Consider the following 26,953-nt stretch of genomic DNA (forward strand, 5'->3'; position numbering starts at 1 on the left):
CGTGGAGAAGTATGAATACAAATAGAAAAGCAAGATTGTTTTTAAAATGCATGAAGCTTTTACATTTTGAAATTCAGAGAGACTTGGGTATACTTGTACAAGAATCACAAAATTAGCATGCAGGTACCGTAAGCAATTAGGAAAGTAAATGTCATGTTGCACTTTATTGCAGGAGGACTGGAATACAAGAACAAGAAGTCTTGCTACAATTGCATGGGGCTTTGGTGAGACCGCACCTGGAGTATTATGCACAGTTTTGGTATCTAAAAAAGGATAATATTTGCCCAGGAGGTGGTAGAGCAACGGTTCACTCGAATGGTTTCAGGGATAAGGGCATTATCCCATGATGAGAGGCTGAGCAAACTTGTGTCTATACTCTCTGAACTTTAAAAGAATAGAGGTAATCTCATTGAGATTCTGAAGAGGTTGGACAGGGTTGACACCGACAGACTGTTTCCCCCGGCTGGGGAATTTACAGCACAGGGACAGATCCACAGGATAAGTAGTTGAACATTTAGGATTGAGGTGAGAAAACATTTCTCTACTCAGAGAGTTATGAATCTTTGGAATTCTCTACCCCAGTGCGTTGTGAATGCTCCATTGCTGAGATTTCTGATGTCTCAGAGTAGCAGGGTAGAAAGTGGAGTTGAGACAGATGATCTGCCAAAGATCATATTGAATATGGGAGCAGGCTTCAGAGGCCGTACGGCCTGCTCCTGCTCCTATTTCTTATGTTCCTATAATTTTATACATTTCAATTAATTCCCCCCTCAGCCTCCTTTGTTTCAAAAGAAAACAATCCCAGATTATCCAATCTTTCATCACAGTTAAAATTCTTAATTCCTGACAACATCCTTGTAAATCTCCTCCCCAACCCCTCTAGTGCAATCTCATCCTTCTGGTAATCAAGTGACCAGTACCTTAGCTGTAGTCTAGCTGGTGTTCTATACAGTTCTAGTGGAACCTCACTGTTCTTAAATTCTAGGCCTTGGTCAAAGAATGAAAGCATCCTTCTGCCTTCTTGGCCACCTTATCTGCCTGTCCTGCTCCCTTGGTTTGTTTGACCCCTCCAAATGTATTACCTCTTGTATCTCCAGTTTGAATTCCATTTGCCACTCTGCTGCCTACCTAACCAGTCCACTGATATCACAGAATCACTGAAATTTACGGAACAGAAGTAGGCCATTCAGCACTTCATGTCCATATTGGCTTGCGAGTAATCATCCAGCCTAATTGCACTTTCCAACTCTTGGTCTATAGCCTTGTCGGCATCTACCATCCTTGCAGGCAGAGAGTTCCAGATCCCCACCACACTCTGGGTGAAAGCATTTCCCTATATCCCACCTAAACCTCCTACCCTAAATCTATGCCTCTGGTTATGGATCCCCTCAACCAAGTAGTTTAGGGCCTTCCTATCCACTCTATCTAGATCCCTCATAGTTTAATATACTTCAATTCTATCACCCCTCAGCCTCCCCGTTCCAAAGAAAACAACCCTAGCCTATCTAATCTTTCCTCATAACTAAAATTCACCGGATCTGGCAGCATCCTCATAAATCTCTAACCTTGCTAGTGTAATTACATCTTTCTTAATGTGTGATGACCAGAACTACACAAAGTACTCCAGCTGTGGCCTAACAAGTGTTTTATACAGTTCCAGCATAACCTCACAGCTTTCATATTCTATGCCTTTGCTGATAAAGGCAAGTGTCCTGTATGCCTTCTTGACCACTTTATCTATCTGTCCAACAACCCTTGCAGATTTGCAGCTATTGTACTCCAAAGGTCCCTTTGTTCCATTACACTTCTCAGTATTCTACCATTTATTGTGTATTCCCCTGCCTTATTAGCCTTCCTCAAATCTATTACACCTCACTTTTCTGGACTGAACTCCATTTTCTAATGTTCTGCCCATCTGACTTATACATTGATATCTTCCTGCAGTCAACAGCTTTCTTCATCATCAACCATACAGCCAGCTGCAGTATCGTTTGCAAACTTCTTAACTAACTCCCTACATTCAAGTCCAAATAATTGATATATACACAAAAAAGGATCTAGTAGTAAGACCTGTGTAACCCCAAAGAAAACAGCTTTCCAGTCACAAAAACACCTTGCAACCATTACCCTTTGCTTCCTCCCTCTGAACCAATATTGGACCCAACTTGCCATTTTGCCTTGGATCCCATGGGCTTTTACTTTTGTGATCTGCTTGTCATGTGGGCCTAATCAAAAGCCATGCTAAAATCTAAAGACTACATCAAATACACTACCCTCATCAACCCTCCTTGTTATCTCCTCAAAAAAATTTAATGTTAGTCAGACACAACCTTTCCCTTAAATCAATAATGACCGTCATTGATCAGTGTCTTTTTAAATGAAGATTTATCTTGTCCTTCATAATTTTTTTTCCAATAATTTTCCTACCATGAAGTCAGTCTGACTGGTCTATAATTGTTCAGTCTATTCCTTTCTCCCTTTTTAAACAATGGTACGTTAGCTGACCTCCAGTCCTCTGGCACCACACATGTAGCCGGAAAGGATTGGAATTGAATGATCAGAGCTGCCAGTATTTCTTCTCTTGCTTCAACAGACTAGGATACATTTTATCCAGGCCTAGGGATTTATCCACTTTCAAAGACGTTATATCATTTTGCTACTCACTAGGTTAATTTCATCTTAAATTTCACAAACTCTCCCCCCCCCCCCACCCCGCCCGATTGCAATGCCTGTATTGTTTGTGAAAACAAAACAAATGTAATGTTTTCATTAAGAATCATACCAACATCCTCTACCCTGCTGCACAGATCACCTTCATGGTCCCTGGTAGGTCCACTCTTTATGCATTTATAAAAAAACACTTATGCATTTTCTTAGATTTTACTTGCCAATATTTTATCATGTCCCACTCTTTGCTTTGCTAATTTCCTTTCTAATTTAACCCTACACTTTTTATACCCTTAGGTTCTTCCATTATTTTTGTACTTCTCAGAGATTTGCCTACATATTTTCTCTTCTGTCTCCCTCTAATAATTTGGGGCTCAATAGTACACTCCCGTGGTGTGATTATGCATTTTTTCTTTAGCTCAACCCATATGGCCTCATTTGATAATCTTTCTGCTACATCATCGCTCCTCAGAAATATAATTGTTTCTTTAATCAATATTGCGACCCTCCTCCCTCCTATTTTATCCACCTCTCTACCTCATCTGGAAACCCTGTAACCAGGAAAGTTGAGCTGCCATTCAATCCCTTTCTTCAGCCATGTCTCGGTAATGGTTAGATCATCCTCCCACTATGCTCTCAGCTCATCTACCTTATTTCCTAGACTTCTTGTATTGCAGTATGTACCATTTACCACTGCCAAACTCCCTTGTTGGCTTTTTCTAGACTTTGTTTCCTCTACCTTCCAAACATGATTGCTAATTTTCTGCCTTCCACTTCCAGCTCTCCTTCTTTCCCTTCTGAATCTACTCCTAGGTTCCCATTCCCCTTTCTCAACAGCAAGGAAAACCCCTGAAAGGACCTTGGTCCCGACCCTATTGCGGTACAACCCATCCAGCCTGTACAGGTCCCACCTCTCCCACAAGTGGTCCTGATGCCTAAAGCCCTCCCACCTGCAACATCGCTCCAGCCACACATTCATCAGTTTTACCTTCCTATTGTTATACTCATTAGCACGGGGCACTGAAAATAGATTACAACATTGGAGGTCCTTCAATTCAATCTCTCTCAACTTTGCCTTCAGAACCTCATCCTTCTTTCGGCCAACACTATTAGTGCCAATATGGACCATGACTTCTGGCTGTTCTCTTTCCCCCTCAGAAGATCCTGCAGCTGCTTAGTGACATCCTTGACCCTGCCACCAGGAAGGCAATATCCCATCGCGGAGTCATGTTTGCGGCTGCAGAAGCACCAGTCTGCTCCCCCCACCACTATTTTTCCTCCCTACCTTGTGTAGCTGAACCACTCACGATGCCATGGACTTGACTCTGCTTGCACTCCCCAGGGGAACCATTACACTCACCAGTATTCAGAACTCAGTACTGGTTGGACAGCAAGTTGCACTCATGGGATCCCCGCTTTACCTGCCTGGTCCTGCTTGTCTTTCTGGCAGCCACCATTCCCTCTTTGCCTGTACATTTTTAAGCTGCAGGGTAACCACCGCCAGAAACATGCTATCCATGAAGCTCTTCGTGCAGTCTACAGCTTTCTTCCTCACTATCAATCACAAGCCTATTTCTTGTATCATCTGAAAACTTCTTAATCATGCCCCCTACAAGTCTAATTCACCGATATATGTCCCTTGAGAACTTTTAGTTTTCTGACCAGTCTGCCATGCGGGCAAAAGCCTTGATAAATCCATGTAGACTCTATTAAATACGCTACCTCCTCAAAAAATTCAATCTAGTCAGACATGTCGTTCCCATTAATTCATGCTGTCTGTCCTGAACCTGGCTAAGTGACAATTTATCCCAATTTGTTCCAATAATTTGTCCACCCACCAAAGTTAGGCTGACCAGCCTGCAAATACTCAAGCCATCCCTTCCAGCCTTTTTTAAACAATAGTACAAACATGAGCAGTCCTCCAGTCCCATGCCTGTGACCAAAGAAGACTGGAAAATGATGGTCAGAGCATCTGCTATTTCTTTTCCCTTATTTTCCCTAACAGTCTGGAATACATTGCTTCCAGGCCTGGGATTCATATCAAGCATGCTAAACACCTTAATATTTCCTTTCTCACTATGTTTATCCCACTCAATATTTCACACTCCTCCACAACTACATTATCTGTTTCATGCTCCTTATTTTGAGAAAACAGATGCAAAATATTAAGAACCCTGCCCACTTTCCAATAATTTTTCATGCCCTCTTTGCCTTGTTAATTTCCTTCTTAATTTCACTCCTGCACTTTTCATCCTCCTGTATGCTTTCTGGTGTACTGAGCCTCTACCATCTGACATAAGCTTTCTTTTTTTGTCATATCCTACTCTGCATGCTCATTCGGTGTCTTGGTCCTTTATTGGAACATATTAGTTCTGAACACTATCACCTCCTTGAATAACTCCCACTGATTGATTTACCCTCAAGTAGCTGTTTCCAGCCCACTTTTGCCAAACTAGAGCTTCATAAAATTGGTTTTCTCCAATCTAAAGCTGTTAATATTGGCTCATCTTTATTCTTTTCCATAACTATGCTGAATCTAACTGAATTATGATCACTATCACTAAGCTATTCTCCCACTAATGTCCCTTCCGCCTGCCCAGCTTCATTCCCTAAAACTAAGCCAAGAACTGTTCCTTCTCTTGTTGGGCTTGCTCCGCATTGGCTAAAAAGGTTTTCCAGAATATATTTTAAGAATTCTGTGCATTTGATATCTTTTACACTGAATTTATCCCAGTTAATCATTTAGGTAGATGAAATCCCCTATTACTGTCCTGATGCTTCTGCACTTCTTGGCAATTTGCCTACATATTAGCCCTTCTATCTTCCTCTGACTGGGGGTCTAATATATACTCCCACCAGTATGATTGTCCCTTTTTGGTTAAACCTATATGTGCTCATTTGATGCTCCTGCTATCATTTCATACTTCCTCACAGCTGTGATTGTTTAATTAACCAATTTTATGACCTCTCCACCCCCCCCCACCATTTCGTCTGAAAACCCTGCAACCAAGAATGCTTAGCTGCTATTTTTAAAGTCACATTTCAGTAATAATTATGATGTCATACTTCCAAGTGTCTGTGTCCTCAGCTCATCTCTAGGCTTCTTGCATTATCATCCCTATCTTTCAGTAGTGAGTTTAATGGTCATAATTGCGAAAATCCAACTAGTTAAAAATAACGAAGAGGGTAAGGTCGAGATGTCATTTTTCAGGAGGCAAGTGGCAAAATAATGTCAATTGACCAGCAAACTCTGTACAACTCCTAGGGTATCTCTTTGTCCCCTGGGTGATTTGCACACTAGTAACAGCATAATTATTAAAACACCATTATTTTTCCAGGAATATCTACTCCATTGTTTTGCAAGGTCAGGGTTACTATACAGTATGATAATGTATTGATTATAGTATTCTGTTGCTAAATTAAAGCTGTGTAATTTTAAGAGCCTCAGGACAATCTGAAATAACAGTAAGTACTGCAAATGTTCAGCAGGTCAGGTAGCATCTCCAGAGGGAGAAACAAACTTAATGTTTCAGGTCAATGACCTTTGATCAGAACAATTTGTTTGGTGATGAAATTATGCAAGATAATCCCAGCCTAATTGTTATTTGGACTGCAAATCAGAATGCAGGAACATTCTGTCTCAGGTGTGACTGCTAAGTTATTTTAATTCATATGCTACCCATATTCTGATCCTGTGTTAATAAGGAATATGCTATTTCTGGAGAAGTTCTTCTACATTTTCCAAATAACGGACTTTATTGCCTTTTTAAAAGATTCTTGGACATATTTGCACAAACCCAAGGCTAGTGTAATATAGCAATTGTGCACCAGATTGCAGTTTTTAATATGGCATTGTTCACAGGAATAACCCACAAAACATAATGGAGTAAAGGTTTGCTTATTTATGCTAGTGAGATCAGTGAAATGAGTGTAATTGACTGAACCAATGCAAAAAAAAAATCAGAATTTTAAACTAGTTAGTTATGCCCAAAACCACTTATGTTCATGTAATCCACAATCTGCAAGATTTTGCTGAGTGAGCAGGAAGGCTGTTCAAATTTCATTCATTTTATTAGGCAACTAAGCAGTGTAGATGTGTTTTATTAGATTTTCATATCAAAATATTTAATATTTTAAGAAACTGACTAATGTACAGTGAAACTATTAAATAGTATAGGTTTTATTAAAAAGTCATTTTTAGTGATTTTAAATCAAGTTACTCACAGGTGGACTGGATGCGCCCTCATTAAAAAAGCTTATTTTTGCTGGTAGACCCATTTTCAGATGTATTACCAAAACTGCATCAGGTTACCACTCAAATAAATCAAGAAATGCTTTTCATGGAAAGAAGAAATAAATATATTCTGTTATTTCGTTCTTTTGCATCAGTTCATGGGAGATTTACATTTGTTTATGAACTTTAGCGGAAACTTGAACTGCAATCTAACTAGTGTAATTTCAGGAATTTTGGTGCAACCAGCCAATGACAGCCAAAGCACAAACTCTCCTCCAATGTTCTGTGTTACTGCAAAAGTCTAAAAGCGTTGCTTAAGGCTATAAAGTACTTACTATTAAGTGAACACTGGGAGAATTTATTCAAAAGCTAATTGCTTATCAAGCTTCGGATCAATTACATAAGCTTTCTTTGTACTTTCAATTAAAATCCTGAGATATTGTGGGCAGTGATAGTTTCCTGGGCATAGCAAATAACCTTTGTTTCTGAATATTTGTTTTAACGATGTGTGATACAGACATCGTTTTCAAAAGATAGCTGAAGGGCAGCATATAAATGATAAATAGGAGGGGTCAAGGATAGGCCCTTGGGGCAGACTAGAGGTAATGGTGAGGGGAGTGGAAGAGAAGCCATTGCATGTGATATTCTGGCTACAACTGGATAGATAAGAATGGAACCAGGGGAATGCAGTCCCAGCCAGCTGTGGAGAAATGCTGAAGGACGGTGATGGGGAGGCGGTGGCATAGTGGTATTGTCACTGGACGAGTAATCCAGAGACCCAGGGTAATGCTCTGGTGACTTTGGTTCAAATCCCAACATGGCAGATAGTAGAATTTGAATTTAATAAAAAAAATCTGGAATTAAAAGTCTGATGATGGCCATGAAACCATTGTCGACTGTCATAAAAAACATCTGGTTCACTGTCCTTTAGGGAAGGAAATCTGTTGTCCTTACCTGGTCTGGCCTACACGTGACTCCAGACCCACAGCAATGTGATTGACTCTAAAACGCCCTCCGCAATTAGGGATGGGCAATAAATGCTGGTCTAGCCAGTGATGCCCACATCCCATGAATGAATAAAAAAAATTTGGTCAATCAAGTCACAGGTTGCAAACAGGTTGAGAAGGACAAGGACAATCACATAAGATGCCATTTGTGACTTTAAGAGCAAATACTGATGGAAAGTAATTATTTAACATTTCTGCTATCTCCTTTTCATTCTAACACCCCCATTATTCGTTTTTAAGAGGTCCACAGTATGTGCTTAAATGTTACATTATTGCCACAATTAATGTATTTTATTTTATGAAATATTTTATTATGGAATATGTGAAAATCTGGCATTCTCTTCCCCAAATGGCTGGGGATGTTCAATTAATTGAAATTTTCAAAACTGAGAACATCAGATTTTTTTTGTTAGCTAAGAATCAGTTAGCTCAGTTAGTTGCTCAGTTGCTTAGTAATGGCACAGGTTCAGTCCCTGTACCGGTTGAGGTAGGTTTTTCTGGGGCCTGCCTCTTCTACTTGCTCCATTTTAATGTCATGACATCATGAAGCATGGAGAGAGAGAGGTTATCAAGGGATATGAAGAGAAAGTTGATAAGTAACAGCCGTGATTTGTACAAATTATGTAACAGGATTCAGGGGCTTATTAACCTATTCCCATGTATCTGCAACTTTCAATCAAGAGCCTGACAATCGAAAGAAAAAGAATTTCACTGCATCAGTCCAGGTTATCTACAAATCAAAACCTTGGAAATGAAACAACAAAATTCTAATATCAAGTCACTCTCCAAGGTTGCAAGTAATATTTCTGCTCCTGACCAACACTAATGTTTCCTTTAGGGGTAAGTAGTTTGACTTCAAGTCTGAAGTATATGCTTTGACGCATAACAAAGTAAGTTTGAACAACTTTATATTTGGAAAATACATTGATAAAAAAAATTATGTATTCACACAAACAAGCTTTAGCTTGCATTCTTATCTCCTCCAAAAATATATTTTTTAAAATTCATACTCTGGATATGGGCGCTGCTGGCAAGGAAGCATTTATTACCAATACCTAGTTGCCTTTGAGAAGGTGGTGTTCTTGAACTGCTGCAGTCTGCATGAAGGTACTGCTACAGTGCTGTAAGGATAGGGGGTAGGGAGCTTCAGGATTGCCAGTGATGAATAAATCTAGATGTCTGCCCAAATCGAGAAGTTGCACTGCTTGACGGGGGAAACTTTCAGGTGATGCTGTTCCGATGCACCTACTAGCTGGTGGATGTCACAAGTTTGGGAGGGACATGCTGTCAAAAAAGCCTTGGCTACTTGCTGCAGTGCATCCTGTAGATAGTACACATTGCAGACCAAGTGCACCGCTGGTGGGAGAATGGGTGTTTAAGATGGTAGATCAGGGGCCAATCAAAGCAGGATACATGGTCCTAGATGGTGTCAAGCTCAAGTGTTGCTGCAGTTGCACCTATCCAAGTGAGTGGAGAGTATTCTATTGTACTCTTGACATGTGTCTCAAAGGTGGTGGAGAGGCTTTGGTTAAGTCAGGAAGTGAGACACAGAATCTTACAGCACAAAACATGACCGTTTAGCCCATCGTGTCTGTATTTTGAAAGAATTTTTCAATTAGTCACATGCTCAGCTCTTTCCCCTTTGCCCAGCCATTTTCACCCTTTCAAGTATTTATCGAATTCTCTTTTTAAAGTTACTATGAAATTCAGATCATCACCTCACTGGCTCTTTTGCCATTATTAAATAAATCCTCTGGTTACCGTCACTTCAGCTAGTGGAAAATTTCTTACTACTCTCTCAAAACCCTTCATGATTTTGAATGCCCCTATTAATTCTCTCATTAACTTTCTCTTTTCTAACAGGAACAACCTCAACTTCTCTAGTCTCTCCATTTCCTTTACATGTATCATAAGCCTCCTTTTTCATGGATCATTTTTATCTCTGTACCTTTAATCATCCAGGGAGCTCTTCCTTTCCCCCTTGTGGGAATGTATCTCAGCTGTACCTGAAGTATCTTCCTTTTGAAGGCTTCCCATAGTTCATTTACTGTTTCGCCTGCCAATCTTTGACTTAATTGAACCTGGACCAGGTCCCCTTTCAGCTCACTGAAATTAGCTCTCCTCCAGTTACACATTTTCACTTTTGATTGTGCTTTACCCTTTTCCATAACTACTCTAAATGTAATGATAGTGATCATTGTTTCCCCAAATACATCCCCATTGAAATATGCTAACTTTCTCATTCCATTTCCCAAAACCAAATCCAGCACTGCTTTCCTTTCAGGAAACATGCCGATAAAGAAAGTTCTCTGGTACACATTTCAGGAATTACTCCCACAGTTTCCCCATTACATAGTTATTATCCCAAACTATATTCGAATAATTGACACCGTATTATCACTAGTTTATAGTTCACGCATCTTTCTGAAATTTGCCTGATAATTTGCTCCTCTCTACTGCATTAGTTCCTCTCTTGCTTCTTATTTCTAACCAAATTGATTCTGTCGTTGAACCCACAATAACTTATGCCTTTTCAATGCTGTAACAGTATATTTGGTCAGTACTGTCATCCCCTCCTTTTTAACTTCCCATCTTTCCTGGATGCTTTACAGCCACAAACATTAAGTTACAATTCTCCCCTTGTTGAGCCAGAACTCCACTATATCCTAAGCTCTTGCGGCAATTTAGGCCTGCAACTCACCAACCATATTTACTAAGCACTGTGCATTTAGTTCTTTTTAAATTGTCAGCTAAACATTTCAAGGAATATTGTTCAAAAACAAGGCAACTCAGTATTAAATTATAGTTAATGAAGGTATGTTCTGATAGCAGAATCGTTATGTTGAGATCCCAATATCAATAATGTACAAACATAAAAAATTATAATCACTTATTTAAAATATGGGAAATTCACCCAAGGGTTTAGTGAGTTTATCTGGCGGCGGTAAGCCATATGGCCCAGATTCAACCTAGTCTGTGTTCCCATCAGAGCAGTAAAAGAGGTGTACAATACTCCTTATTGTCAGTCGACAAGGGATGGAAAAATCAATTACAGTGCTTTCTTCTAATTACTGTCCACCATCCCCTGTTCGGTGTGTGCGCACATCATCCACAGATACACAATTCCTGCCTTAAAACTCTGCCAGGGTTCAAAGATGAATACATAATGGTTAGTTGAAGGAGATGCTAGAAGGTGACTAGTATCCTTTGAACCATATGCCAGCTAGGAATTAATGGCTTGAGAAATGGAGAGACTAACGACAAGAGAAAAAGGAAAACAAATAGAAATAGCCCATTACCAGTCCCTACACAAGGCTTAGTCGTAGAGTCAACTGCAAATCACTTATTCACCCCAGCTTCTCTAGCATCACGTGCAGGGCCTGAGTCCCCAACACTGCATTTTGATGGAGGTTAACAGAGAAGGTTGAAGAAGGGAATGCAATGGATGTTCTCTATATGGATTTTGAGAAAGCATTTGTCAAAATGCTACATAAAAGGCTGGTTAACAAAATTGAAGCATAATGGAATAGGAGGGTCAATGTCAGCTGGATTTTTAAAAAACAGGCTTAAGGACAGAAAACAAGTTGTGGTAAATGGTTGTTTTTCCAGACTGGAGAATGGAAGACAGTGATGCTCTCCAAGGATCAGTGTTGGGACTACTTTCTTTGAAATAGATAAATGATATGGATATTGGAATACAGAGTAAAGTTTCAAAATTTTCCATGATGCCAAACATGGAGAAGTGGCAAACATAAAGGATGACACCAATCAACTGCAAGAAGACACTGATAGGCTAGTAGAATAGGCAGATAAGTGGCATATGGATTTAATAGAGAAGTGTAAGGTGCTGCATTTTGGCTAAAGGGAAAGGCGAGGCAATACAGACTTAATGACAAAGTTGTAAAGCGTGTACAGGGACAGAGGGATTTGGGGATTTACATGCATAGATCTTTGAAGGTGGCAGTACATATTGAGGGAGTAGTTAGTAAAGATATGAGATCTTAGGCTTCATAAATAGAGTTGAGTACAAAAGCAGGAATGCTGAATCTTTTTAAAGCTCTGGTTAGGCCACAACCAGATTATTGCATTTGGTTCAGTTTACCACACTTTAGGAAGGGTGTAAGGGCCCTTGAAGGGGGTCAGAGGTGATTCACCAAAATGGTTTTAGGGTGAGGGATTTTAGTGACAAGGTTAGGTTGGAGAAGCTGGGGTTGTTCTCCTTGGAGCAAAGAAGATTGATGGGAGGTTTGACAGAGATGTACAAGATTGTGACAGGTTAGAAAAGGTAGACAAAGAAAAGCTGTCCCCATTAGCTAATTGGACAAGGACCATGGGACACAAATTTAAGGTTTTGAGCAAGAGATAGAAATGGATGAGAAGAAAGGCTTTTTTTTATATACAGAGAGTGGTAATGATCTGAAATTCACTCTTTACGATGATGGTGAAAGTGGAGATGATCAATGATCTCAAAAGGAATTTGGATGGGCACTTGAGGGAAATAAGCTTGCATGGCTACAGCAGTGGAATGGGCCTGACTGGATTGCTCGAGAAAGTTGACATAGCTTGATGGGCCGAGTGGCCTCAATCTTTGAACATAATGGCTCCATGACATACGAGCACAAATATGGTGTGTGCATGCCTGAGTTAGAAAAAATTTAGTTTAAGGTCGGCCTCCAACAATTATCTTAAGTTTGCATCTTCTTACCTGTTCCCTCAATTACCAATTTTTCTTTCCTAGCCTCCATGAGAGTGCAATTCCTGTGTCGAAAAACAATCAGTATGTGGTCTCCTCCCACTTCAACCCCATTCCTAGTTTGGACTAAACACAACACATCTACTTGAACCGATTTTGCAGCACACAAGGCTAAGGTTTCTCCCTCACTATTCCAATTGATACTTTCAACTTAGAAATAATATTCCCAATACACAGTGGTAGAAGTTTGGAACTGTCCTCCACAAACAACTGATGTTAGATCAATTGATAATTTTAAATCCAAGATTGATCAATCTTTGTTAACCAAAGGTGTGAAGGGAGATGGGACAAAGTTGGGTTTACAGAGTCACATTGCAGATCAGCCTTGATCTTAACAAATGGCAGAATAGGCTTGAGGGGCTAAATGGTTTCTTCCTATTCCTCTGTTCCAACATATTCCGTTTAGTTCAGTTAAAGTAGACTGTTCATAGCATCCTTGCTTGAGACATAAACTTGTGGCTTTAAGCAGGATTTGAATGCATAATCTAAACTAACACTCCAGACCACAAATGCATAATCCAGTGTAGAGATGAGGGAAAACTGCATTGCTGAAGGCGCCATCTTTCAAATTAGATGGGAAATTAAGGTGCTACCTGTTGCAATGGCCATTTAAAGATCCTGTGGCAAGACTCAGAACAGTTTGTATCATAGCTAGAATTCCTTTTTCACCAACCACAACTGAAGAAAAATTAACTGAACATAAAATGGTTGTCACATTTGCCTACATAAAGTCACAATACTTTAAAGTACCTTGAGAGGCTTCAGTGATATAAAAATTAAGTCTTTTTCCTTTTTGGCATTAGTTACTTTGAAACACAGTAATGAGTAACTTCAAAAAATATTTCCATTTACATAGCTGCATTCCAACGGTTTAGTTTCAGATTACACATCAAATAGGGCTGAAGACTTTTCTCTCTAACTGTAAACATGTTTGTCAAGCATTAATCAGTCAATTTCCACATTGAATAGTGATCACTAAATGAAAATTTCTGTCAAGTCAATCTGCAATGACTAAAAAAGCAGCCTGCAACACATTTAGGTGCCATCACAATCATATCAGATCTTATCGAATAGCAGAGCAGGCTGGAAGGGCCAAAAGTTCTATGTCCCTATTTCTGAATGCCACAAAACAGGCTGCAGCTATAGCTCCCTGAGAAAGAAAAAGGAAACTAAAACTGTAGTAGCAATATTGACCTGGGACAGTTATACAACATTAGAAAGGGAGACTCATAAGCAAGAGTAAGAACACAGTAGAAACTCTGGGTAGAATATAAGAATTGAAAAGACTGCAGAACTTTGCTGGGAGTCATTTTTAGACCACTAGTTAAGGATAAAGTAGTGGGACGAACAAGGATGGAAATTGGAAAAGTTTGCTCCAAAAATACTCCCATTATAACCAGACTTTAGCTTTGGCATAGACTGGGAGAAGTTGAACAGCTTGAGTCTCAAAGGCAGTGATTGGATGATTGTATTTGGGTCAGTGTGGCAACAATACATTCTTGAACAAACAAGAAAACAGACCATGGTAGGTTTAGCGAAATCAAAAATTTAGAGGTAAGGAAACAGCTAGCTAAGTGACCATAATATAATAGAATTAGTATTAGGTTTGCAAGGAAGAAAGGTGAGTCACAAAACAAGGTTCTACATTTAAATAAGGCTGATTATGGAGGGATGAGGCAGGAATTCACCGCAATAGACTCAGCAGCACTAGTGTTAACTGTTAAAACTACAAATCACCAGGAGGTTCAAAAAGTATTCGTAGGATGAAAGGTCATCAGTCTGAAACGTTAACTTGGTTTCTCTCTCCACAGATACTGTCAGATCTGAGTATTCCCAGCATTTTCTGTTTTTATTCAGATTTCCAGCACCTGCAATATTTTGCTTTTGTGTTCTGGTAGATTATAAGGCCTTGCAAGCGCATATTAAAAGTTAGGGAATCAGAGGCACTACTGCATATGTATAAAATTTAATTAGTAAAGAGAATTCTGTCAGTGGACTGATGGACAGCCAATATGATCCCTATAGCTAGGAAGGGAAATAGAACAAGTTCATGAAATTATAGACCTATAGCTCAATATTAAAGGTAGAAAAAATAATAGAATCTTTACTCCAAGGTATCAGTGAAAAACATCTAGAAACTGAAAACAGCAGGGAGTAAGCAACATGGTTTTCACAAGGGAAGGCAACCCTTCATCAACCTTATTGAATTTTTTGAAGTAAAAGGAAGATTAGGCAAGGATAACATAGTAGCTGTGACGTATTTAGATTTTCAAAGGGCCTTTGATAAGGTCGTAGTAGATATAGTAGACTCATGACTAAGGTCAGAACATGTGAGCTAGCAAGATCAGGAATAGGAGAATAGACTGGGTGAATGTGTGGCTGGAGTGATGGTGCAGGAGGGAGGGATTTAGATTCCTGAGGCATTGGGGCAGATTCTGGGGAAGGGGGGGCCTGTACAAACTGGACGGGATGCACCCCAGTAGGACCAGGACCAATGTCCTCGCCAGGGTATTCACTAGTACTGTGGGGGAGCGTTTAAACTAGAGTGGCAGGGGGATGGGAGCCAGAGTGGGAAGACACAAGAGAGGAAAACAAAGACAGAAATGAAAGACATAAAAGTAAAAAGCAAAAGTGGAAGGCATAGGAAACAGGAGCTAACAGCAAATAGGGCCATAGTAGAAAAAATGCATAAAAAGACAAGTCTAATGGCATTGTATTTGAATGCAAAGAATATTTGCAATAAGGTAGACGAATTAACAGCACAAATAGATGTAAACAGGTACATGATTGCGATTACGGAGACATGGCTGCAGAGTGACCAAGGCTGGCGACTGAATATCCAAGGATATTCGATATTTAGGAAGGACAGGCAAAAAGGAAAAGGAGGTGACGTGGCATTGTTAGTTAAGGATGAAATTAGTACCATAGTGAGACGGGATATTGGCTCAGAAAATCTACATGTAGAATCAGTCTGGGTGGAGCTAAGAAGCAACAAGAGGTGGAAAACATTAGTGAGAGTTAGGCTTCCAAACAGTAGTGGTAAGGTAGGGCAAAACAAAAACAAAAATACCTGGAAAAACTCAGCAAGTCTGGCAGCATCTGCGGAGAGGGACACAGTTAACATTTCGAGTCCAAATGATCCTTCAACAGAAGGGTTCTGTTGAAGGGTCATTCAGACTCGAAACGTTAACTGTGTCCCTCTCTGCAGATGCTGCCAGACCTGCTGAGTTTTTCCAGGTATTTTTGTTTTGGATTTCCAGCATCCGCAGTTTTTTGCTTTTATCTTAGTGGTAAGGTAGGGGATGATATTAAACAGGAAATTAGAGATGCATATAACAAGGGTGCTACAATAATCAAAGGTGACTTTAATCCACATATAGACTGGGCAAATCAAATTCCTGGAGTGTACACGAGGTGTTTTTTTAGACCAGTACTTGGAGGAACCAACTGGGGAACAGGCTATCCTAGATTTGGTTTTGTGCAATGAGAAGGGGTTAATTCATAATCTTGTTCTGTGGGGTCTTTTAGGGAACAGTGACCATAACATGAAAGAATTCTTCCTTCGGTTGGAAAGTGAAGTAGTCCAATCCGAAACTAGGGTTCTAAATCTAAACAAAGGAAACCACGAAGGTATGAGGCATGACTTGGCTAAGATAGATTGGGGAACTTCATTAAAAGGCGAACGGCGGATAGGCAATGGCTAATATTTAAGGAACAAATGTATGCATTGCAACAGTTATATATTCCTTTCTGGCACAAAAACACAACAGGAAAAGTGACCCAACCATGGTGAGCAAAAGAAATTAAGGATAGTATTAGATCCAAAGAAGAGTCATATGAAGTTGCTAGGAAAAGGAGCAAGTCTGAGGGTTGGGAGCAATTTAGAATTCAGCAAAGGAAGACCAAGAGATTGATTAAGAGGGGAAAAATAAAGTCTTGCAAGGAGTGTAAAAGAGGACTGTAAAAGCTTCTATAAGTATGTAAGAAGAAAAAGATTGAAGAGAAATGTAGGTCCCTTACAGTCCGAAACAGGAGAATTTATAATAGAGAGCAAGGAAATGGCAGAGCAATTAAACAACTACTTTAGTTGTCTTCATGGAGGAAGACATAGATAACTTCCCAGAAATGCTGGGGAACCAGGGTCTAGTGAGGAGGAAGAATTAAAGGAAATTAGTATTACTGAAAAAACAGTGGAGAAATTAATGGGGCTGAAAGCCAATTAATCCCCAGGACCTGATAATCTACATCCCAGGGTAATAAAGGAGGTGGCCATGGAAATAGTGGATGTATTGATTGTCATCTTCCAAAATTCTGTAGATTCTGGTACAGTCCTGGCAGATTGGAGGGTGGCAAATGTAACCCCACTATTTAAAAAAGGGAGAGAAAAAACAGGGAATTACAGACCAGTTAGCCTAACATCAATGGTAGGGAAAATGCTAGAGTCTATTAAAAAGGATGTGATAACAGGACACTTAGAAAATATCAATAGCGTTAGACAAAGTCAACATGGATTTATGAAAGGAAAATCATGTTTGACAAACCTACTGGAGTTTTTTGAAGATGTAACTAGCCGAACGGATAAGGGGAAACCAGTGGATGTGACATATTTGGATTTTCAGAAAGCTTTTGATAAAGTCCCACATAAGAGGTTAGTATGCAAGATTAAAGCACATGGTATTGGGGTAATATACTGGCATGGATTGAGAATTGGTTAGCAGACAGGAAACAAGAGAGTAGGAATAAATGGGTCTTTTTCGGAGTGGCAGGCAATGACTAGTGGGGTATCACAAGGATCAGTGCTTGGGTCCCAGCTATTCACAATATATATCAATGATTTGGATGAGGGAACCAAATGTAATATTTCCAAGTTTACTGATGAGACAAACGTGGTGGGAATATGAGTGGTGAGGAGGATGTTAAGATGCTTCAAGGCGATTTAGACAAGTTGAATGAGTGGGCAAATACATGGCAGATGCAGCGTAACGTGGATAACGTGTTAAGTTATCCACTTCGGTAGGAAAAACAGAATGGCAGATTATTATTTAAATGGCGATAGATTGGGAAATGTTGATGTACAAAGCGACCTGGGTGTCTTTGTACACCAATCACTGAAAGCAAGCATGCAGGTGCAGCAAGCAGTTAAGAAGCCAAATGGTATGTTGGCCTTCATTGTGAGAGGACTTGCGTATAGGAGCAAGGATGTCTTACTGCAGCTATACAGGGCCTTGGAGAGGCCACAGCTGGAGTAGTGTGTGCAGTTTTGGTCTCCTTATGCAAGAAAGGATATACTTGCCATAGAAGGAGTGCAGCGAAGGTTCACCAAACTGATTCCTGATGGCAGGATTTTCATATGAATAGAGATTGGGCCGACTAGGCCTGTGTTCACTGGAGTTTAGGGGAATGAGAGGGGGTCTTATTGAAATGTACAAAATTCTGTCAGGGATGGACAGACTGGATGCAGGGACGATGTTTCTTCTGGCTGGGGGTCTAGAACAAGGGGTCACAATCTCATAGGCCATTTGGGACTGAGATGAGGAGAAACTTCTTCATTCCGAGAGTGGTGAGCCCGTGGAATTCTCTACCACAGAGGGCTGTGGAGGCCAAATCACTGAATATATCTGAGGAAATAGATAATTTCTAGATTCTAAAGGCGTCAAGGGGCATGGGGAGAGCGGGGGTATGGCGTTAAGATAGAGGATCAGCCATGATCGTATTGAATGGCGGAGCAGGCTCGAAGGACCGAATGGCCTACTCCTGCTTCTATTTTCTATGTGAAGTCAAGGGACAGTTAGCAGAACGGATACCAACCAGGCCACAAAACAGAAAACAAGAATAAGGGGTTAATTGTAGCTACTCAAACTGGCAAAAGGTGGTAGTGGTGTTCTATAGGGATCAGTACTAGAGCCACTATTACTCATAATTCACATTAATGACATGGATTGGGGAATTGGAAGAACATTTTCAAGATCTACAGATGACACCAATCTCAGGTTGCAGTTAACACAGTGAAAGAATGCGACAAACCACAAGATGACATTAATAAATTTCAGGGATGGACATGGAGTTGCCAAATGAATTTCAATATGTGTAAGTGTGAGGTGATATATTTTGGTAGGAAGAATGTAGAGACCACATATTGTTTGGATAAGAGTCTAAATGGGGTATAGGAGCAAAGAAGTATACATTCACACCTGCTTTCAGGCAGGTTAATAATAAGGCCATTTTAAAAAAGTAAACCAAGCACTGAGGTTCATATCTAGAAGGACAGAATGGGCAAGCGGAGAAGTTATGTTAAACTTATAATGAATCTTTGTTAGACCACACATGCACAGTTCTGGTCTCCATTTATAAAAAAGATACAGAGGCATTAGAGAAGATGCAAATGAGATTCACAAGGATGAGAGCAGAACTGAGATTATATACTTATCAGGAAAGGTTGAAGAGGCTAGGGCTCTTTTCTCCAGAAAAGGGCGGAAGGAGGGGGTGACCCAATAGAGATCTTTAAGATCATGAAAAAGTTTGATAGGATAGACTTAAAGAAAAAGTTTCACTCATGAGGAGTCCAAAACTAGAGGCCACAATTTACGACGGTCGCCAATAAATCCAATTGGGGGTGCAGGAGAAATGTCTTTATACAAAGAATGGTTAAAAAGTGAAATCTGCTATCACAAAGAGTAGTTGAGGAAACTAGCAAAGATGCATTTAAGTAGAAGCTAGATAAGCACTTGAGTGAGAAAGGAGTAGAAGAATATGGTGATAGGGTTAGATAAAAAGGGGTGGGAAGAGACTCACGTGCAGCATAAACGCAGCATAGGCCAGTCAGGCCAAATAGCTTGTTTATGTGCTAAAGGCCTAATGTACCTCAATGCACATATCCCTAAAGATAAAGAGTTCTTCTACCTGTATAAACAATCTTGGTCAATGAGGGAAGTGAGAGATGGTATAAAATTAGAAGTATAAATATAAAACAAAGAGCTTAGACAAAAGCAAAGAGCAACAAAGCTTCCATGGATTGGGAGAAGTAAAGATAGCAAAGGGATCCTAAACAAGTGGCAAGAGCTGCAAAAGAAGGAATAAGAGCAAAAGCTTGCAAGTACATCAAGGACAGCACTAAAGATTTTTATAAATGTATTGAAAGATAGGAAGTAGCTAAGGGCAATGTGATCCCATTAATGGGAGGTGCAGGTGATATTCTAATTGAAAATAAGGAAATGACAGATTTACTAAATAGTGACTTTGTATCAATCTTCACGGTAAAAGATAAGGATAAACTATCAGAGATACAAGGCAAACTAAACATAAATCAAAGGGAGGAACTAATTTGATTAAATACAAGGGGGAAAAAACAAAGTAATGAAGAAACTAATGATATTAAAGATAAGACATAAGAACACAAGAAATTCGGCCCTTCGAGCCTGCTCCGTCATTCAATAAGATCATGGCTGATCATCTTGTGTTTCGATTTCCACTTTCCCATCTAACCCTGAAGGCCTTTGATTCCCTTGCCTAAAGAATTTATCTACCGTTGCCTTAAAAATATTCAATGACTCCACCTCTACCTCCTTCTGAGGCAGAGACAAATCTCCTGAACCCAATGGTTTCCACCCTGTGGTTTTTAAATGAGGTAAGTGGGAAAATTCTCTCCAATTTCAGAATTTCCCCCTTGGTTTAGAAAGTTGCCAAATTCACTCTCAGTTGAGGACAGAAGAAAAAAAAACTAAGAAATTATAGGCCTGTTAGTTAGTTGTGAGAAAGTTACTGTTATTAGGGTCAGAGTGATTGAGCATTTGAACAAATATAAACTTATCAGAAAGGAGCAGCATGGATTTGTAAAGGTTAATTCACACCTAACAAACCTACTTGAGGTCACAAATGTGATAGGAAAAGCATCTGTGGATTTTATTTATATGGACTTCCAGAAAGCATGTGACATGGCTATTTGTAGGAGAGACTGATAGTAAACATGAGAGCATGTAGAATAAAGGCATCCTACTGGCTTGGATAAGGAATTGGTTAAGAGATAGAAGGCAGAGAATAGGGACAATAGGTAAATATTCAAATTAGTAGGATGCGGCATGTGGTGCCCCCAAAGGATCTGTTCTTGGGCCTCGACTTTTCTCTATGCTTAATGACTTGGATGAAGGAATATATCTAAGTTTTCTGACAACAGTAAGCTAGGTGGCACCATAAATAGTATATATGAGAGTAGAAAAATAAAAGGGATATTGGTACATTAGTGAACTCCATCTGCCAACGTTTTGCCCAACGTAGGAAAGTAAAGGTCATCCACTCTGGATCCAAGAAAAATAGATCAGAATATCTTCTAAATGGCAAGAAGCTAGGACAAGCAGAGAGATTTAGGCGTTCAAGTACAGTTATCAGTAAAAGCTGGTGGGCAGGTACAAAATAATTAAAAAGATAATGGAATGTTGGCCTTATCTCAAGAGGTCTAGAATTTAAAGGAGAAGCTTAATTACAGGTGTATGGAGCTCAGGTTAGATGCCATTTGGAGTACCACATTTAGTTCTGGGCGCCACACCCCAAGAAGGATATAATGGTCTTGGAGGGATACAGTACAGATTCATAGCACCAGAATAATACAAGGTTAAAAGCTTAAAATTAGGAGGTCGCATAAACCTGTATGGCCTTGAATATAGAAGATTAAGGGTGATCTAATTGAGATGCTTAAGATGATCAAAGGAGTAGGTACAGAAACAATTTCAAGTTTGGAAGGCATCACCTTAAGGCTAGATCCAGGTTGTTCAGGATGTCAGAAACCACTTCTTCAGACGAATCTAGAATATTCTCCCCCAAAACGTTGTTGAGGCTAGGTCAACTGAAATTTTCAGAACTGAGACTGATACAGATTTTTGTTATGCAAGGATGCCATGGCAAGTATATGGAATTAAGATGCAGCTCAGGTGTGATCTAATTAAATGACGGAGCAGTCTTGAAAGGCTGAATGACCTGCTGCTGTTGCTATGTTCCCAGTCTCAAAACAGACAACACTTGCAAGTCACTTCCTGGGAAGGGGAAAAATATAATTAAAGTCAAGGCTAACCCAAACCAATCTCATGCTGGTCCCAAAGGTTAGTATGGAGTGATACAAGAGCAAGTTACCCACCTTGATAAAGGCAAGGGACAAAGCACATTCAATTTTTCAATGTTTATGGACCTAGTTTTCCAAATAATTATCCAAACCAAATGTAACATCAAGGCCTACTTTATTGTCCAAATGACCTGTTAGAGTGCTGTAACATTCTATGATCCAATATTCTCAGACTGAAATTTAGCATGGAAATCGCAGGATAGGAAACTCCCAGTGAATATTTATAAAACACCACCATTACACTTTTGATTAATATTTCTGGTTTCCTCTACATGATATTAATTTTAAACTTCTTATACCAGTCTTACAAATGCATAATTTGCAGTGATTCTTAGCCTGTTCTTGGCGCACCACCTGGACAGATTTCCTTTAGCACCCAAGGGAGTAATTTGTACAGAATGTGATCAGTTTATTTGAAATGCCATCCAGTTTCAGTTCGTGTGGTAAGTGAAATTAAGCAGTCAGACCAACCTAAGTAACAAACACTGAAATTTCCTTTCCTGTCAAAAGAAACTCAAGTTTCATATCAACCTTTTGGATCACTCGTCAGCTGTGGTACAGTTGATGACTCTCACTTCTTCATTAGAAGGATGTGGATTCCATTAGCTGTAATGCCAAGAGGTAGATGTGGTGTGCTCCTCTAAAATTTGCATCCCCAAATTAAATAACTGGCTATGTGATTACACCACAAACTCCTGCTTGAATTTGCACATATACACAGTGCTCTCTTCAGCACACAACTATCTGTAAAGAACTTTTATTAAGTCAAATGTCTGGCACTGGCAGAAGTCTATGCCCATTTTTCAATCAGATCAAACTATTGCGAAATGCATTTCTGCAAAATTTCTGTTTGTCCAATGCAGAGGATTCACCCTCTCCTCAAAAGGACAGATCCTGGACGGTTGTAGAATTAATCCCTGTCCCCAGTGGAGGGTATACTTCTCCAGGTTTTATTAGTGAACCAGCTGACCACTAGTCAACCATCAACAGTGCCCTGGAGTATGGAAGATCTGCCTGGTTCAGGTATTGGATAACCATGCCTGCCACAAAGGTCCCATTGCCAGATGTATCATTTTCAAGCCACCTTACCCTCAAAAGGGGATTGTTATTAGCTTCATTAGACAAATGACAAGTGTATATTTCACTAGGTGGACAGCAAACAGCTGGAGCTTAGGAGTGTCATTTTGAGCAACAGGTAACCATGAAACATTTAAATGCATTGCTACTCTTTGCCTGGTCACATGGGGGCAGATCACACACTATTAAACAAAATTTCTATCAATTAGAAGCGCACAGCTTCAGCAGAAATGGCTTGCTATTCTGCAAACCCATCCTGTCAGGCATTGAACTCCGGATGCATCAGCCTGTGTCATCAGACTTCGCCAGGCAACACCTTCCAGCAGGCGTCATTCCAAGTCTCAGCATTCCCTAATCAGTTATACATGGACATTTGCCTTCCTTCATTGTAGCGGATCTACAAAGGTCAGCAGGTAGTGTCAATCACTTTGACAGTCCAGACATTAGGTTCAGTACCGCGTAGCATACTTACACATCAGGAACTACTTAAAGTAGACCATCATGTAAGGGGCTGACTAAGACGCACAAGGCTCTCCAAAGATTCTAAATCATAGAGAAGGAACGTTTGGGCAATTGGTATATGGCTCAAGCTAAACCTGCATCATGACTTTGCCAGCATATTGGAAAGATAAGAAAAGCAAAAATGCCCTTCTCAGTGCTGTTCCCAAGAACTCTGTTCAGGCTGAAATTGGCATCCATCAGGGTTCCAGTACCAAAATGAATCAACAATTGAAAATGTACTCCAAATCTGCCAATCAGTCCCCTCCTACACCATCCAGAAAATATCACAAAAGAAACACCCCCGCATTTCAGTTGGTAGTACATCTGCTCAATCCAGGACTTGAGCACAAAAATCACTTTGGTGTAGCACTTGAGGAAGTGCTACCCTGTCAGAGGTCCCAGCTTTTGGTTGAAACATTAAACTAAAGCCCCATCTGCCTGCTCAGGTAGATGCAAGAGATCCCACAGCACTATGGAAGACTAGGGAAATTATCTTCAATGCTCTGGTCAATATTTATCCCTCAAAAAAAATCACAAAAAGTGACTGATAATCTGGCTGTCATGTTGCTGTTTGTGGGAGCTTCCGAATGTAAATTGAGTGCAGTGTTTCCTACGTGACAAGAAGGAGCTGTGATTGTTAAAGCGAGTCTATAAATGCAAGTCTTTCATATCCTACCAGTTAGCCCAATGCTCAAGGTGGCATATAGAATGTAACCGATCACATATCTGCCAGCAATATAGTATCTGCAAAAAACCTGGCAATACTTTCAGAAATGCCTGTATGGATATTCTGGAGTAACTTTCTAAGACCTCATGATACTGGCAAGATCTCATACTTCTACAAGTGCACTGCCCAGTTTTCTGCCCATTAACATCAATGGATTCAAAATCACATGGAATGAGTGACAGTGAACACCACTGCCTTGTGTCTTATTTAAGAGCAAAGGATTAAATGTTGCTATCAAATCTTTTATCCACCCCTTCAAAAATCTTTGCAGCTATACAATATATCACAGATAAAATCCATAGTTTTCAACTTCTGTAAGGATACTAGTAAGCACTAGGCCCAAAGCCCTACATAAAAATTCAATTAACTTTGGAAATCTGCAATCTTGAAAAAAACCACAATTCCTACACACTGCCAAGGAGAGCAGAATCCAGCTTGCTCCTTTCTGACTTTCTGCAAGCCCCCAAGCTGATCAGTTTAAGAGCCACTATCAGTGAGATTTATCAATCTGTGCTCTTTTCTAAGGATAGAAACCACAACTGAGGGGGCATGCAAGGAGAATCAAATGGAATCCTGCTCATCCTCATATAGGCAACTCTAAGTAAATTCAACGGTTCTTGGCACAGATCACCAAGATCATTGCAAGCCTCCCCACCCTTGCCTAGAATAGCTCTCAGCAATACCTACATTCATGTTTGTTGCCCTACCACATGGTAGGCAGCAGTGCAAAATTGACTTCCTCCCTTCAACTAAGGTTCTCTATCCATGCAGCACACTCCACCAGTCTTTCTTTTGTCCAACCTCCACGAGAGCAACTCAGTGTCCTTGCAGACCATGAGGGTGCCCATATGGGCAAACTTGGACCTAATTGAGGAACCCTGTTGATCATAATCGATATGGCTCGTGTAAGGAGGAGAAGCAATTTCCTTGATTTAGGGAGGAAAACGTTTGATAAGATTAGATTTCCTGTTATGAAGTTTTGAAATATCCTCAACATCGTACTGTTATTTTATCCCTAGAAAAAATATCCCTACTGATTGTTCATTAACATTGGCTCGAAGTGCATACAAAACACTTCTAAATGTTGCCACAAATGTCTGAGTTTAATTTTGCTGATTCTTTGGCAAATATGCAGCATCTAAATTGAACCGAGAACATTCCAGATCCATTAATTTTATCTACTTTAGTTTACGAAAGTCATTAAAAGCCAGCATTGGTGGTAAATGTCGAATATTTTCTCCTCTTCGAACAAAATTGATTGTTTTAAGCACTGGCTCAAGCTTTGAATAAAAATGGCAAAGGGACGAAAAGGCGCTCTGAAGACAAGTCGAAAACTTGGCTTCCTGGCTCCCTGCAGCATTAACATAGCTTCAACGGAGGAGCGCAGGAAACGCATTATCCGGGCGATCTCCATCCCCCTGGGCGGGCAGGCGTCAAATGAGAGAGCGGGGCTCAGGGCCGCACTCAACAGAAATGCGCAGAGAAGGCCCTGTGGAAGAGGCACCATCAGCGCCTCCTGGTGAGGTCACGGAGAGCCCGGCTAATATGGGCCCTCCCCCACCCCGGGGACCTGCTGCCGTCCATTTATTGAACAGGCCCCAGGCTCGGCGGGATTTCCGTTGCCGGGGTGGGTAGTCCGTGAGAGAGGAGCGAGGCTCTCCTCCCCCACACAAACACACATCTCACCCTAACGTTGAATAACTCCCCCTGGGGGCCGTTACCGAGGATCCCCGCTCCGCCGGGTGGCCGCACTGACCATGACTTCAGGCCCCGGTTTACGGGCCTGTTTATTATTTTGTTTTTTTTTTGCTGCAATGACGCGCTCGATAGGCCTGTTCCTGCCTGAGGCCCCGCTCCCCACCGCCCGTTACTCTCCCAGGGCCCAGCTACCAACCGCCTGCGCTGCTGAGAAATCTCACCCCCGCCGCCCCCCCCCAAAAAAAAACAGCCGCGGCTCATACAGACCTCGTTATTAAAGGCTTTGACGGCCTCCATGGCTCAGCGCCTTCACTCCTTTCTTTCGGATGTTGAGAGTGGGAAGGGCCGTCGGCGCTGACAGGAGTCGAGGCGTTGGAGCTAAGACTCGGCAGAGAGTCAAGAGCGGCGACAACGGCTGCGCTTCACTCTCATCTCACCGCGGTGCAGGAGGAAGGCAATATGGCGGCGGGCGCAGAGAGTGGGTCTGGAGCGGACAATCGCAGCGGCTCTGCAGAGGGAGGGAGAGAGGGAGTTCGCACAGCCAGAGACACCTAGGGGCCAGAGGCCGCAACAACACACAGCCATCCCAGCACCACGCAACACCGCACATCAATGTTCTTCCCCTGCTTTCCACTCCCATACATTTTAGCCCACTAAAAAGACACATCAAAAGACATCGTGGCTGCAAAGTATGGTACACCAACACGTCTGCAAGGAGCCAGCACAGTACCTCTCGTGGGGAAATGTTAGAAGTCAAGATGTATCAAAGATCAAATAACGAGCGAGGCACACTGTCACTTCATTTAAAGCACTGATTCTAACTGCACCCCTGCTCCCGAACCCTGCGAGATACATCAAAAGAATCCCCATCGAAAAGTTTGTGACGGTCTTATAATTTGCTAGTGTCAAAAAGTTTGCATCAACTAAAAATATGACTCGCAACTATCATTGTTATGACACTCACTCCTACAGCCTATTATCTGTTGACACTCCAGCCTTAAAGTTGGCGAAACTCGACGGATTGAATTTCCCCAAGCATACTTCTCCCGGTCAACTGTTGTAACTTCGGTAGAAAAATCCGTGGATACCGATGGCTGAATTTCCATAGGAATTCCGATGTTTGTCTACCGTAACATAGGCAGAAGAGCTTCGGAAAACTCGGGAAAAAAGTGAACACTGC

General features: G+C 40.8%; 1 protein-coding gene across 2 annotated transcripts in view; it reads right to left on the reverse strand.

Annotated features, from left to right (window-relative positions):
* Positions 1-26,283, reverse strand: part of scaf8 (SR-related CTD-associated factor 8) — a 188,678-nt gene extending 162,395 nt beyond the window's left edge. Inside the window, exon 1 of one of the 2 annotated variants that reach the window (XM_078556867.1) lies at positions 26,041-26,283. In XM_078556867.1, the coding sequence (XP_078412993.1) occupies positions 26,041-26,070 (30 nt within the window). In that variant the 5' untranslated portion in view covers positions 26,071-26,283. The remainder of the gene's footprint in view (positions 1-26,040) is intronic. The other variant, XM_078556868.1, reaches the window with a different exon arrangement.
* Between the last annotated feature and the right edge of the window lie 670 nt (positions 26,284-26,953).

The sequence above is a fragment of the Cetorhinus maximus genome, chromosome 14 (assembly GCF_964194155.1).
Source record: "Cetorhinus maximus chromosome 14, sCetMax3.hap1.1, whole genome shotgun sequence".
Lineage (NCBI taxonomy): Eukaryota > Metazoa > Chordata > Chondrichthyes > Lamniformes > Cetorhinidae > Cetorhinus > Cetorhinus maximus.